The sequence below is a fragment of the Podarcis gaigeae genome, assembly GCF_964106915.1.
Source record: "Podarcis gaigeae genome assembly, chromosome: 1".
Classification (NCBI taxonomy): Eukaryota; Metazoa; Chordata; class Lepidosauria; order Squamata; family Lacertidae; genus Podarcis; species Podarcis gaigeae.
The window spans coordinates 3,703,068-3,718,898 of NC_139678.1; the positions used below are offsets into that span (position 1 = coordinate 3,703,068).

Below are 15,831 nucleotides of genomic sequence, written 5' to 3' on the forward strand. Positions count from 1 at the left end.
ACAGGAGGGCCTGGCGTGCTCTGGTCCAGGGGGTCACGAAGAGTCGGACACGACTAAACGACTCAACAACAACAACAAGCAATCTGAGCCAGGACAACAAACCATGGTTAAGTAAGGGTGCTACTGGGTTTCCACATAATGCCAAGCCATGCTTAAAACAAGCCAAGGTCCAGCAGCCAGCAAGAAGCCATGACTTCAGCCTTTGGTTTGTTAGCAGCAAGTTAAACTATTGTTAGGCTACTAGACAGCGTTCAACCGCAGCTTAGTGTCATGTGGAAATCAGAGATAAATTTGTTCCAGCCACATAAACAAAAACAAGTTTATTTGATTGCTGAGATTTACAGGACACAGATGTTACAGAACTTTCATACACATTGCAGGATGACAGATCAAAATGTGAAATGAGATACAAAGGCAACTTTACCACTGGATGGAAGTTTTCACAAAATAGTTCCTTGCTGGTTTGATTAGGGTGAGACTTGCTCCAAATGGCTAAGGCAGGCGGCTCAGTTCTCCAGTTGCTTTTCAACGCCGCCCACTTGCGCCAGCCTGCATATGGCAAAACACTCCTGAGAGGATCTGCGGCAAACTAGAAGGGTGAGCTCAACAGTCAAAATAAGGCAGTCGTATATTCATTGCTTGGGTCCAACAGAACCGTATTTCTGCAATGTTTTTATAATGGAAGATCATGTGGACCTTTTGCATATTAAAGCTGTGTCCACAGCCACAAAGCTGCAGCAGAAAAGCAGAACCTCCTTTTCCCCTGGAGGCAAGGCAGCCCACAAGATCAGCAGCCGGAAGGCAGCAAACAGGCTTCATCTAACTTTCAGGGCGCTTCTCGCACTGACATCATTCGAAAATAAAATTTCTTCTCCAAGGTACAACCGTTGCTAGAAAAAAAGGTTATCAGACAAAATAATAATAATATAAAACGTGGCTTTTCTTGAATTTCCCCACCACACTGGCTCTCAGAATAAGAAACTAACTTTCTTTATACAATATAACAAACATCTTTTGTATTCAATAAACATGATACACAAGAAGGTAATTTCAAAAGGTGCAAGATCAACGAGAGCGAAGCTGCCTTTTTAACCAAAGCACTTGTTCACGATTTCTCCTTTTTTTTTAAAGAGTCCCCTAACATTCCAAGAGCCCTCAGAGTCCGCTGTGAAAGGGAAGGAGCTCAGAAGTTCTTGCTGTGCTGCTGTTGGGCATACCACTGCTGCCTCTGCTTGCGGTTTTCCAGCTCGCTGAGCAGAGCCTGGCGGTAGGCTTCGTACAGCTTCACTATCCGCTCCAGTTCCTTCATGAAAAGCAGCTTCAGCATCCCCTGGTATGTATCCAGGTCAGCCAACTGGAAGAGCTCCCACTTCAAGATGTGGTCGTATCTGTTGCAAGAGACAAGAGAACGATGTAACCGACTGGGCGAGCACTGGATAAAGATAAAGAGAGCATAAGGAGAGCTTTATGCTGCAAAGCGCCCTGAGATCCTCGGGTGAAGGGCGGTGCACAAATTTCATAAATAAATAAGAGGCTGTTGGATCAGGTCAATGGCCCATCTAACCCAGCCTCCTGTCATGAGAAAAACTTGGAAGCAGGTTGAATCCTGACAAGACAGAAGTTCTGTTTTGGGGGGATGGGGCAGGCTGGTGTGGAGGACTCCCTGGTCTTGAATGGGGTCACTGTGCCCCTGAAGGACCAGGTGCGCAGCCTGGGAGTCATTTTGGACTCACAGCTGTCCATGGAGGCGCAGGTTAATTCTGTATCCAGGGCAGCTGTCTGTCAGCTCCATCTGGTACACAGACTGAGACCCTACCTGCCCACGGACTGTCTCGTCAGAGGGGTGCATGCTCTAGTTATCTCTCGCTTGGACTACTGCAATGCGCTCTATGTGGGGCTACCTTTGAAGGTCACCCAGAAACTACAACTAATCCAGAATGCGGCAGCTAGACTGGTGACTGGGAGCAGCCGCCGAGACCACATAACATTGGTTCCCAGTACGTTTCCAAGCACAATTCAAAGTGTTGGTGCTGACCTTTAAAGCCCTAAACGGCCTCAGCCCAGTATACCTGAAGGAGCGTCTCCACCCCCATCGTTCTGCCCGGACACTGAGAGCCAGCGCCGAGGGCCTTCTGGCGGTTCCCTCATTGCGAGAAGCAAAGCAGGCAGAGGGCCTTCTCGGTGGTGGCACCCGCCCTGTGGAACGCCCTCCCATCAGATGTCAAAGAGATAAACAACTACTTGACATTCAGAAGACATCTGAAGGCAGCCCTGTTCAGGGAAGTTTTTAATGTGTGACATCTTAGTGGCTGGGGAAACCCAGCCAGATGGGCGGGGTACAAATAATAAATTATTATTATTATTGAGCACAAGGACATTCTCCCTCCTTTCCTGTGGATTCCAGCTACTGGTATTAAGAAGCGTTGCTCCTCTGACGGTGGAGGCACAGCAGAGCCCTCCTGGCCAGTAGCCAATGATAACTAGGAATCTTCTGGACATGACCTTAAAACAGGCCACTGTGAGAACAGGATTCTGGACAAGATGAACCTCTGGTCTAATCCAGAGGTCTTATGTTCTTATGCTACTTTGGATAACCAGCCAATACGGATTATATTAAGAGCATATTATTTCTTTTTAAGATGCTACACAAACTTAAGCTTAACGTTCTGGATACATTCATGATGTCCCAAACAAAATGCCTCCATTTTTTTTTTTTAAATACAGGCTTATAATCAATGAATTGCCCACCACTGGGCAGAAATAAAAATCAAAGTTCATAAGACAAGTGGTTAATGCTCACTTTACAGGAGCCCTGGCATAGACCTGCAGCCAATCTGGGATCTCCGCAGTGTGGTATGGATTCGCAGGCACAAGGATAGGCTGGCTCCTCTCGGCTGGCTGTGGCTGATAGGTCATCGGAGGTGGTTGATCGTAACGGGGAACGCTGCACAGAGATACAGAAAAGATCAAATGAGTCACTTCAACACCAAAAATGGTAACAGCAGCTCTCTTAGGCTGGGGTGCAGAAACTTGGAGTGAGCAAATTCCCATTGCAGTTTTTTTTTGTGTGTGTGTGTGTTCCTGATTTAGGAAATGCAAAGCAAGGCACAACAGTGCCAGCCCAGGGATCAACCCATACTTTGATACAAAAGGTTGTATTGGAGTTCCTCCAACTCTCCAGGGCTAATCTGGGAAGGGTGCAGGGGGAAGAGAGGAGGGAAGTCCCACTGCGTTAAAAGGAATCCCTGTGCTGGCTAGTGCTGGTGCAACGATTTGACTGAATACAGCTTGACGACACTCTGAAAGCCAACTTCAAAGCACACATACCCATACTTGGGAGTTTAGTCTATCAGATTTGGATGGAGAGATCTGTGCCACAAAGCTTATCTATGTTTAAAAGGTGGGTGTGTTAAATCTTGCGAATTCCACCACTTAGACGAACACCAAAGCATTTGTAGTATAAATTCTTGTATCTGCCAGTCTGGGATTAGCCATGTCTCTGGGGTGTGTCTCAACAGGTGAGAAGCCAGAAAAACTCAGGATTTAAGCAGACAAGGGCTCTGTGCTGCCTGTCATGGAAGTAGAGAGCAAGTGCTGAGTACGACCTATGTGTTGTGTGCTCTGTCATCTACCCTTGGCAGACTTTGCTAATGGAGGCTCAAAGTTCTGAGATTGGTGATGTGATGTTGGGTTCTTTTCCACTCTTCCTTAGGAGCTGGAAACCAGTGAAAGTCCTTCATGCATGCTAGCAGTAAGGCATTTGAGGTTCATTCTCTTACAGGGTTATTCAGAGGCCTGACAGAGTTCAATGGGGCTAAGTCCCAGGTATGTGGTCACAGAATTGCAGCCTAAGGCATTGGTTGAAACTCCCAAGGGAAGCCCACAGACGACTTACCTGGGGGCACAGGGGTGTTTGTACTGTGCTCTTTTATTGATGTGGTCGACGTAGTACACACCAAACTCAGCTGATTCCACACGCTCCCACCCTGGAGGCAGCCCCTCTCGCTCAAGTGGATGACTCCAGTGTGTTGTGTTGGTGTTATGGTCTATGTAGTATTTCCTTCCTCTAAGAGTCCAGTCCACAGACCAGCCAGGAGGGAGAGGTAAATCTTCCGAACTGTGGTTTGTTAAGTTTCCCAGTGATGTAGCAGCTACCCGCCCAATGCCTGGAGGAAAAAAAACACCCCACAACAGCATCAGTAAAGCAGACACTCATTTAACAGGCTTCTTGCAAAGTTACACAACTTCTTTTCCTCGGAAAAGCAGCAAAAGATTGTCATCAATTCCACAATACACCCCCTTCTCAGTGCCTAGATTTATCGTTTCCTCTCACAAACATTCCTGCCTTGAGAGAGCACTGGTGCTTTCTATGCAACATGCTCTTTTTGCTTGCAGAAGTTCGTTAGCTAGTAAAGTCAGAAGGAGTTGGGTAGCTGCCTCCGTGCCACATGGCTACTAAACCCCAGCTCACTTTAGCACAGGTTTGTACACATAAGAGCCAGCCTCCCAGAACAGAAGGCTATTCTCCAAAGAGAACTTTTTTAAATGGGAAGACTCAGTATCATGGAAGGCAGGGTGAAGATAGCAACTATCAAAACATACCCCAAAACATAACAAACATGCCAAGCCAGATAAGGGGATAAGCAGTTGAAAGAGAAGTATTCAACGAAGTTCAAATTGGGAAGTATTCCATGTTTTCAAGACTGACAAAACACAGACACTTGACCCAGAGCTATTGCATAACACGGCTGCTTATCAGAAAAAAAGATGGTTCTTGATTGTGTAATCTGTTTCCCAGGACATCCAAGAGCAAATGTTGGAATGAAAGCCTCACGTTTTCAGCCCCAGCCTCCCAATAAATCAAGAGACAGATTATGGAAGTGGGAGGGCGTTCTCTAGGCATGAATTAAGCCCTGCGTAAGAGGCAAGGCTGCCAGGGAACATGGCAATCTGTCTTACACTGACTCAAGACCACTGGGTTCACCTACTCTGGCAGGCAGCAACCTTCCAGCTCTCAACGCAGGCAGATGCCCTTGCACATCACTCACTACCAGGTCCTTCCAGCTGGAGATGCCAGGGACTGAACCTGTGACTTTCGGCATGCAAAGCATGTGCTCTGCTTTTCAGCTATGATCCCTCAATGCTGGGGAGGAGAGAAAGATAAAGGGGCCCAGACGAAGCAGATGAAACTATTTGGCTTGCAGAGCTGGCATTCCACACCCCTGATGTGAACAAGCAGGAGGCCTGAATGGTTCGTGTGAATACAGTGCACAGCAATGGGGGGGGGGGAGGCCTGGGTAAAGAGGTGCATCTTGACCAACTGTTGGAAAGCATAGAGTGTTGGGCATAAGAGGGGAGGTCATTCCCTCTCAAGTGCTACTGCCCCTCAAACGACAGAGAGTAGCAGTGCTACCAACAGAGCTTCCCCTGCTGACCTTAACAGGCAAGCAGGTTCATTTGGGAGAAGGCACTCTTTCAGATACAGCAGACCCTCGGGTTACATTATTCTCAAGTAACGCAAACTTCGGGTTACGAAAGCGGTAAACGGGGAAGTATTTTTCCAGGTTTTGCCACTCGCACATGCGCAGAAGTGCTCTATCGTGCTGTGCGTGTGCGCAGAAGTGGCGCCTCTGGATACGGGTTTTTCGGGGTGTGCATGGACCCCCCCCCCGGAATGAATCAATTTTGTATCCAGAGGGTCCACTGTATTGGGGGCTTCATATATCAATGTTAGCATCTTTAAACCAGGCTCAGTATTGAATTGGCAACCAATGCAGATCACAGATTTGTAGAACGGTAGAGTTGGAAGGGACCGTAAGAGCCATTTAGTCCAACCCCCTGCAATGCAGGAATCACAGCTCAAGCATCCTGGACCTCTAGCTTGAAAACCTCCACGGAAGGAGAGTCCACAGCCTTCCCAGGTACTCCACTATCGAACAGCTCTTACTGTCAGAAAGTTCTTCCTAAGGTTTCTCTTCCAAAACCGGTGTGGTACGTACCAAGCTAGAAATATTTGCCAGCAGCCTTGCACGAGTTGCAGCTTCTGAGATGGTGAACCAACTGTAGCTTGAAATAGCCTTTTCCACCGAGAGCACTGCAACCCTGAAGGGAACTAGCCATCTCCCAAATTCCTAGGCTCAAGAACCTGCAAGAGACTGTGCTTCAATCTTGGCTGGATTCAGCTTCAATTTATTGGACCACAACCGGCCCATTACCACCTCCACTACCACTGTCTCTCCTGATTCAGATGCACCAAGAGATAGCGATGGGTATCATCAGTATATAGCTGACATGCCACTCCAAATACCCTGATGACATCTCCCAGTGGCTCCATGCAAAGGGGCAAGATAAACCTTTGGGGAACTGTAAAAACAAGCTCCTGAGGCACCAAGGGGTAATCCCCAACCGTTACACTCTGAAACCAGATTCAGAGGCCGGAATGGAACCATTTTAACAAAGTGTTCACAAGTTCCCAGACTCGGGAGCTGCTCCAGGAGCATGGCTTGGTCAACAGTATTGAAAGTTGTGACCAATAAGAGCCAAAAGGGTTGCACTCTCCCTGCCCCTCTCTGAACAAAGGTCACCAACCAGGGTGAAGAAGGCAGTTTTGGGGCTGCATCCGATTGCAATGGGTCTGGATAAGACGCTTTTCCAAGTATGTCTTTAATGGGATCACCACATCCCCCCAGTCTGTCTCCAGCAAGCTCCAGCTGCAGCCCTTTCCCTTTGCTTCCTCATCGACTTCTAACCTGTTCTGTGTTTCTTTGGAGTAGACCTATAATTTTTCAGCTGCCGTCAAAGCCAAATTGTTGCCTGCTCCTGCACAATTGCTTCAGCCAATGCTAAAACTCAACAACCCACCTCCTTCCTCTAAAGGACACACGTTTCCTTTCCTTAAATGTGGGGTTTGCATCCCAAATCTCCCATCCAGCACAGCCTCCTGCTACCTCACTAGAGCATATTACTGTCTCTCATGCCAACAAACTGCTTTAAGTGAAGGCCTTCAAGAAGCTGCGTCATCTGCGGCTTGGCTTTCCCCCTCTCTGCCATCATGTACACTCCATGGTGGCTGGCAGCCAGGCAGCCTAGCAGCTTCCAACTCCATTGCCACAACCAAGCCACTCCCACCAGCAGACGCCTATGAGCTCATGTTCTTCAAAAACTTCTCTCCTGCCAATCAGCAGGAGTTTGGTGGGGTGGCAGATTAATGGAGGCCACAGGAAACAGATAGGGGTTATTTGGTTTGCAGACTCGATATTCCCTCCTGCTAATCTGAATAAGCCATATACACCAAGTATCATTCCTAAAACAAACCAAAATTAAACATTATAGAACAGTCAAATGCACAGGCATTTAATTTTCCACAGCACAGAACCAGTCTCTAACTCTTTGGAGCTCAGCCTCTCTTCTTCTAATAATAATAAAAAGCCTTCTGAGAGAAAAGCATCTCTTTCTCAAAAGCCGAGTTTCATATTTGAGGTCAGTAACCCTAAAGTTTTGACATTCTTGCCTGCAGATTTATTTTCCCCTCTGCAATCTGCACAAGATGGTCAACTTGAATGCAATGTGTTTCATAACCAAGGAAACTGGGGGAAAGTATGACATGCTTACATATTGATCTGTTTATGTTTACAACATAAATACCAACATAAATACCACATTTTAGAGCTTGAGAGTCTTTATGCTGTGCCCAGTACTGTGATTCCACAAGCGCTACTCAAGAATTTCACTTTGTCTGATGAGCTTCCTTCAGTAAACACAAGTAAACCACATGAAAAATGTGATCCGGAATGCTGTCACGCCCAGGAAGAGTGACATTCCAAGGCAAACATCTGATGTCTTCTCACTCGACTTCAAAGGCCAAATGCCCCCTCACTCTTCAAGAACAAAATCACCAGTTTTCTGAGGAAACTAAGATAACACTCAACATTTCAACTGCATATAAAAAAGGCCTGTGTTTTTCCATCTCTCTCGCCCACTTTCCTTTTCCTGCAAATTGCAAGTTTGCAAACATTGCCCTGGCTGTATTTAAAAACCATTCACAGAACTACCCTTCGAGAAGACAGTACAGAAACACACACAGGTCACCAAGCATTTGTGAATGCTCCCATGGCCTCGCCTCAGAAGTCAGCAGACAGCTTGGTTTCTCTCCGAGGAGGAGCTTCTGGAACATGATTGGAAGAAAAATCCCCCACACCTTACAATAATGACCTATATGGACCAATAGTTCCACTCTCTTCAAGGCAGCTTGAGATGCTGAAAGGCATTTATGCACACATAGATCCTTGTTTACTGCCACCAGTATGACACATGTACACACATAAGCTGGAATGGCCAATTCTGGAAAATAAGCTCAGATACTTGCCTGAACTATGCCTTCCCTGATTCTGTGACATCCTTTGGACAAGGTCAGTGTTATGTTCATAGTATCTATATTCCTCCTGCACATGATCCCCCAGCTGGTGCCGCCTCTGACCATTATAAAAGTGGTGGTCATAATAGTGACGGGATCCGGCATCGCCGTTTTCAGTTACAGAGTTTGCCTCTGTTAAAAAGGACTGGGAAGATACGCCATATTCCCGCGGGACGTCGGCCAGGCTCCTGGCAAGGTAGGAAGGGGCAGAGAGTCTGTTGCTTTCCCGCCTCACTATCTCGTGAGGAGGCCTCTGCACTGGAGTCCGAAGGAAGCTCTGGTTTCTGGAAACTGCTCCATCCCCACCCGCGGCGTAGGCAGAAGAACCCGGGTCCAGAAGGCAGAGATCTGTTCGTCTTGGAATGGTTGGACCATGACGGATGAATGAAGGCATCAGATCTGCAACAGAGCATTGCAGTAAAAATTGAAAAGCCTCAGCATGGTCAAAGTAGGCACATTATTTCATTGAATTTTTAAAAATTACTATGTGTCTGGGTGAGGCAGAATTGAAACTGGGTGAGGCAGTAACAATTCTCTTCACAGGATTTTATTGTACACTGGGAGGCATTTCATCCAGGAATTGGTTAGTAAGTTCCATAAATAAACAGGTTCAAAGCAGAGGGGAAAGATCTCGGCAGAAATCTCTTCTTGCAAATATCCAAAAAGTAGTCAAGCAATTTTCAGGATACAACCAGAATGTGGTCCCCAATAGCTTTCCATTAGGGTAAGGCAAGTCCTTGGCCCAAAAAAGATCTCCCAGCCCTGTCAAAATCCCCGCCCCCTGGAACCTCCTTCACCCCATTCCATTAGTTACCAATGTGGTGATCTCCAGATGATGGAAACTACAAGTCCCATCAGCCTAAGGCAGCAAGGCCAATAGCCAGGAATGATGGTCACTGTTGTCTGAAACATCTGGAGAACACCACATTATGTGGCTAACCCTGCCCTAAGGTGTAAATTACACTGGGGTTGTATGTATGTAAATGAATAATGAAAAAAATACAGAGGGAAATAAAATGCAAAACAAACCTATGGTGAAAAGTACAAAAAGGCAAAATGGTGACAGGTGAGGTGGCTCTGCTTTCCAGCAGCAGGATGTACCCGTATTTTTCGCTCTATAACACGCACCAGACCATGACACGCACATAGTTTTTAGAGGAGGAAAACAAGAAAAAAAAATATTCTAAACGAAATAGTGGATATATGATTTTTGTGGTTCATGCTGTGGCCACAGACATGTGATCTGACAGTGAGTTTGGAGTAGCCCAATGCAAAAATCCTGAGGATCCATGTGGATCCATGCTTTGTAACTACGGAGGAGGGAAGGAAGGGGAACCATGGATCCTCTGCTCACGACTGCAGCAGATCCCCCCCGCCACCCGCAGGCATTCGCTCCATAACATGCACAGATATTTCCCCTTACTTTCTAGGAGGAAAAAAGTGAGTGTTATGGTGCAAAAAATACGGAATGTGTTACCATGCTCACTATTTGGTTTTTAGGGAAGGAAAACTGCCCTTCTGCACCTTTGCTCCCCTCTGGTTTCCCTCCTCTCTGTCCCCCACTGCCTGCCTGCCCTGCACCCATGTGTGCCAACTTAGGACTGCACTTCAGGCAGAAAGCACAGGGTCTATCCACAAGATGTTCATGACCTAAATGTGTGTGGTGGGGTTTAAGGTGCCGCAAGGCTGTGTTTCCATTTACATGTGTGTGCACATACACGTGTTCACCTTCAGCTCCCTTCCTCGTTCAGAATTCCCAACTCCTTTTAACCGTTGCAACACATTCAAAACAGGTGCTGAACACTGCAGATAACCAGAATCCTCCTTTAACTTGGGAACAAACCCCACTGAATTTAGCAGGGCTACAGTTGCAACCTGAATCTTCCGAGTGCCGGTGCAAACCCTGGTCTCCATACTGCCCCCAACAATAAACCCACCCACCACCACAGATTGAAGTCATTCATGCACACACCCCTTCACGGGAGTTTTTTTTGTGCTGAGGGGCTGGACGGTCACCTGACATGGATACTTCCTTTGGACTGGAGGTGGGGGCTAATGAGCCCTTGGGTGTCCACGGTTTCCTAAGATGGTGGCCACCTGTCATGTGTGCTCCAGCTGCACCCATCCCTGCACTGCAGCGGTGGCAGCTCTTTGGGCCAGATGGCCCCTTGGTGCTGCCGCCGCTGGGGAAGTTCCCCTTTCCATCTACGATGCAGCATCACCTATCTCGCAGGGTTGTTGTGGGGATTAAATGGGGGGTGGGGTGGGGGAAAGAACCACGTATATGCCGCCTTGAGCTCCTTCGAGGAAAAAGCAAATGTAGTAATAAAAAATGATTCATGGGGAAGAGGGGAGAACACTCCAGAGCTATAGCAGCCGGCTCCTAGGGGCCGAGGTCCCTTCACCCCCAAATAAAGTATGTGAGGGGGGAACCAGCCCTCCCCAAAGCACATGACCATTTAAATGGGGTGCATCTTTGAGACCAATTATGTGGGAATGTGGTCAGTGCCGGATTTATGTATAAGCTAAACAAGCTACAGTTTAGGGCCTCACACCCTTGGGGCCCCCCAAAAAAATGTAAAGGGAAAAAACCTGGATGTAATATAAGATAAAAAACAAATAAAAAGTGAAACCTACATACAGCAACAGTGTTTTGTGTTGTGTAGGCTCCTACCTGTTATGTGCAAATGGCTTTAGATACCTATTAGGTCCATAAATTACCCTATAGCATGTACAAATAGCATGTAAATTACCCTATAGCATGTAAATTACCCTATAGCATGCACATGAAAACTCATACCAATAACACACTTAGTTGATCTCTAAGGTGCTAATGGAAGGAATTTTTTTATTATTGTTATTTTGTTTCGACTATGGCAGACCAACACGGCTACCTACCTGTAACTAGACCTATGGCATATATTCAACACACAAAAACAGCAACCATTTGTTATTGGCAAAGGACAGCTGGGCATATCAAGGGCCCCATTACCTCCAGTACCTTAAAGGGACCCTTGACTGTTAGGTCCAGCCACGGCCTCATCATACCTAAATCTGCCCCTGGGTAGGTGAGGCTTACCTGTCCCCCCCCTCAATATTTTAATCAAGTTAGGACCCAGCCCCCCCCCCCAGGCAGCTCCTTCCCCTCTGGAGACCAGATGGGGCCAGGTGATGTCGATACAGTGGTACCTCGGGTTAAGTACTTAATTCGTTCCAGAGGTCCTTTCTTAACCTGAAACTGTTCTTAACCTGAAGCACCACTTTAGCTAATGGGGCCTCCTGCTGCTGCCGGAGCACGATTTCTGTTCTCATCCTGAAGCAAAGTTCTTAACCCGAGGTACTATTTCTGGGTTAGCGGAGTCTGTAACCTGAAGCGTATGTAACCCGAGGTACCACTGTATAAGATAAAAAACAATTGAAATATAACCTACATATAGCAACAGTGTTTCGTGTTGTGTAGGCTCCTATGAGGTACGTCATGGGCCCCGCCGGCTAGCCTGCTCTCTAAAATATCACTGGTTTGCTCCTTTCTATATACAGTAGTACCTCTGGTTACGTACTTAATTCGTTCCGGATGTCCGTTCTTAACCTGAAACTGTTCTTAACCTGAAGCACCACTTTAGCTAATGGGGCCTCCTGCTGCCACTACTCCACCAGAGCACGATTTCAGGGAAGTTTTTAATATGTGACATTTTAGTGTATCTTTCATCTTTGTTGGAAGCCGCCCAGAGTGGCTGGGGAAAACCAACCAGATGGGCGGGGTACAAATAATAAATTACTATTATTATTATTATTATTATTATTATTATTTCTGTTCTCATCCTGAAGCCAAGTTCTTAACCCAAGGTACTATTTCTGGGTTAGTGGAGTCTGTAACCTGAGGTACCGCTGTATTTTAATAAAGTTAGCACCCAGCCTCTCTCTCCCCCCACCAGGCAGCTCCTTCCCCTCTGGAGACCAGGTGATGTTGGTACTGAATTGCGGGCCCCCCCCCCGGGTTAATTTGACCCCCCCACCCCCTTGGAGGGAGGAAGGTGATTGCCCCCCCCGTTCATTTGACCCCCCCGACCCCACCCGCCCCGCCTTGGGGGGAGGAGGGAGGAAGGTGATTGCCCCCCCCGGGTTCATTTGACCCCCCCACCCCCTTGGAGGGAGGAAGGTGATTGCCCCCCCCGGGTTCATTTGACCCCCCCACCCCCTTGGAGGGAGGAAGGTGATTGCCCCCCCCGTTTCATTTGACCCCCCCGACCCCACCCGCCCCGCCTTGGGGGGAGGAGGGAGGAAGGTGATTGCCCCCCCCCGGGTTCATTTGACCCCCCCACCCCCTTGGAGGGAGGAAGGTGATTGCCCCCCCCCCCGTTCATTTGACCCCCCCACCCCACCCGCCCCGCCTTGGGGGGAGGAGGGAGGAAGGTGATTGCCCCCCCCGGGTTCATTTGACCCCCCACCCCACTCCCCTTGGAGGGAGGAGGGAGGAAGGTGATTGCCCCCCCGGTTCATTTGACCCCCCACCCGCCCCGCCTTGGGGGGAGGAGGGAGGAAGGTGATTGCCCCCCCCGGGTTCATTTGACCCCCCCACCCCACCCGCCTTGGGGGGAGGAGGGAGGAAGGTGATTGCCCCCCCCGGGTTCATTTGACCCCCCCACCCCACCCGCCTTGGGGGGAGGAGGGAGGAAGGTGATTGCCCCCCCGGGTTCATTTGACCCCCCACCCCACCCCCCTTGGAGGGAGGAGGGAGGAAGGTGATTGCCCCCCCGGGTTCATTTGACCCCCCACCCCACCCGCCTTGGGGGGAGGAGGGAGGAAGGTGATTGCCCCCCCGGTTCATTTGACCCCCCACCCCACCCCCCTTGGAGGGAGGAGGGAGGAAGGTGATTGCCCCCCCGGGTTCATTTGACCCCCCCACCCCACCCGCCTTGGGGGGAGGAGGGAGGAAGGTGATTGCCCCCCCGGTTCATTTGACCCCCCACCCCACCCCCCTTGGAGGGAGGAGGGAGGAAGGTGATTGCCCCCCCGGGTTCATTTGACCCCCCCACCCCACCCGCCTTGGGGGGGGGAGGGAGGAAAGTGATTGCCCCCCCGGGTTCATTTGACCCCCCACCCCACCCGCCTTGGAGGGAGGAGGGAGGAAGGTGATTGCCCCCCCGGGTTCATTTGACCCCCCACCCCACCCGCCTTGGAGGGAGGAGGGAGGAAGGTGATTGCCCCCCCGGGTTCATTTGACCCCCCACCCCACCCGCCTTGGAGGGAGGAGGGAGGAAGGTGATTGCCCCCCCCCCCCCGGTTCATTTGACCCCCCACCCCACCCGCCTTGGAGGGAGGAGGGAGGAAGGTGATTGCCCCCCCCCCGGTTCATTTGACCCCCCACCCCACCCGCCTTGGGGGGGGGAGGGAGGAAGGTGATTGCCCCCCCGGTTCATTTGACCCCCCACCCCACCCCCCTTGGAGGGAGGAGGGAGGAAGGTGATTGCCCCCCCGGGTTCATTTGACCCCCCCACCCCACCCGCCTTGGGGGGGGGAGGGAGGAAAGTGATTGCCCCCCCGGGTTCATTTGACCCCCCACCCCACCCGCCTTGGAGGGAGGAGGGAGGAAGGTGATTGCCCCCCCGGGTTCATTTGACCCCCCACCCCACCCGCCTTGGAGGGAGGAGGGAGGAAGGTGATTGCCCCCCCCCGGGTTCATTTGACCCCCCCACCCCCTTGGAGGGAGGAAGGTGATTGCCCCCCCCCCCGTTCATTTGACCCCCCCACCCCACCCGCCCCGCCTTGGGGGGAGGAGGGAGGAAGGTGATTGCCCCCCCCGGGTTCATTTGACCCCCCACCCCACTCCCCTTGGAGGGAGGAGGGAGGAAGGTGATTGCCCCCCCGGTTCATTTGACCCCCCACCCGCCCCGCCTTGGGGGGAGGAGGGAGGAAGGTGATTGCCCCCCCCCGGGTTCATTTGACCCCCCCACCCCACCCGCCTTGGGGGGAGGAGGGAGGAAGGTGATTGCCCCCCCCGGGTTCATTTGACCCCCCCACCCCACCCGCCTTGGGGGGAGGAGGGAGGAAGGTGATTGCCCCCCCGGGTTCATTTGACCCCCCACCCCACCCCCCTTGGAGGGAGGAGGGAGGAAGGTGATTGCCCCCCCGGGTTCATTTGACCCCCCACCCCACCCGCCTTGGGGGGAGGAGGGAGGAAGGTGATTGCCCCCCCGGTTCATTTGACCCCCCACCCCACCCCCCTTGGAGGGAGGAGGGAGGAAGGTGATTGCCCCCCCGGGTTCATTTGACCCCCCCACCCCACCCGCCTTGGGGGGAGGAGGGAGGAAGGTGATTGCCCCCCCGGTTCATTTGACCCCCCACCCCACCCCCCTTGGAGGGAGGAGGGAGGAAGGTGATTGCCCCCCCGGGTTCATTTGACCCCCCCACCCCACCCGCCTTGGGGGGGGGAGGGAGGAAAGTGATTGCCCCCCCGGGTTCATTTGACCCCCCACCCCACCCGCCTTGGAGGGAGGAGGGAGGAAGGTGATTGCCCCCCCGGGTTCATTTGACCCCCCACCCCACCCGCCTTGGAGGGAGGAGGGAGGAAGGTGATTGCCCCCCCGGGTTCATTTGACCCCCCACCCCACCCGCCTTGGAGGGAGGAGGGAGGAAGGTGATTGCCCCCCCCCCCGGTTCATTTGACCCCCCACCCCACCCGCCTTGGAGGGAGGAGGGAGGAAGGTGATTGCCCCCCCCCCCGGTTCATTTGACCCCCCACCCCACCCGCCTTGGGGGGAGGAGGGAGGAAGGTGATTGCCCCCCCGGTTCATTTGACCCCCCACCCCACCCCCCTTGGAGGGAGGAGGGAGGAAGGTGATTGCCCCCCCGGGTTCATTTGACCCCCCCACCCCACCCGCCTTGGGGGGGGGAGGGAGGAAAGTGATTGCCCCCCCGGGTTCATTTGACCCCCCACCCCACCCGCCTTGGAGGGAGGAGGGAGGAAGGTGATTGCCCCCCCGGGTTCATTTGACCCCCCACCCCACCCGCCTTGGAGGGAGGAGGGAGGAAGGTGATTGCCCCCCCGGGTTCATTTGACCCCCCACCCCACCCGCCTTGGGGGGAGGAGGGAGGAAGGTGATTGCCCCCCCCCCCCGGTTCATTTGACCCCCCACCCCACCCGCCTTGGAGGGAGGAGGGAGGAAGGTGATTGCCCCCCCCCCGGTTCATTTGACCCCCCACCCCACCCGCCTTGGGGGGGGGAGGGAGGGAGGGCTTGTGCACTCACTGCGGAGCAAAGGGCTGGTCTCCTTGATCACGTACTTGCCCTGCACCTCGCCCGGTTTGGAGAGCTCGGCGCGCGTTTTCTTCCGGGACAGCATCCCCTCCCCCTCCCCCCTCAGACGCCGCCCCTCCCCCCTCTCCCTCAGCCCGCCGCGCCGCCGCCCCCGGAGCCG

At 51.7% G+C, this 15,831-nt stretch overlaps 1 protein-coding gene across 1 annotated transcript; it reads right to left on the reverse strand.

The window, feature by feature from the left end:
- Positions 1-305: 305 nt before the first annotated feature.
- Positions 306-15,813, reverse strand: SAV1 (salvador family WW domain containing protein 1). The gene is made up of 5 exons (XM_083737229.1): positions 15,663-15,813; positions 8,366-8,812; positions 3,896-4,166; positions 2,801-2,944; positions 306-1,388 (listed from the first exon to the last, which is right to left on the reverse strand). The coding sequence occupies exons 1-5, from the start codon at positions 15,754-15,756 to the stop codon at positions 1,184-1,186; spliced, it is 1,161 nt and encodes a 386-aa protein (XP_083593355.1). The 5' UTR covers positions 15,757-15,813; the 3' UTR covers positions 306-1,183.
- Positions 15,814-15,831: the final 18 nt, after the last annotated feature.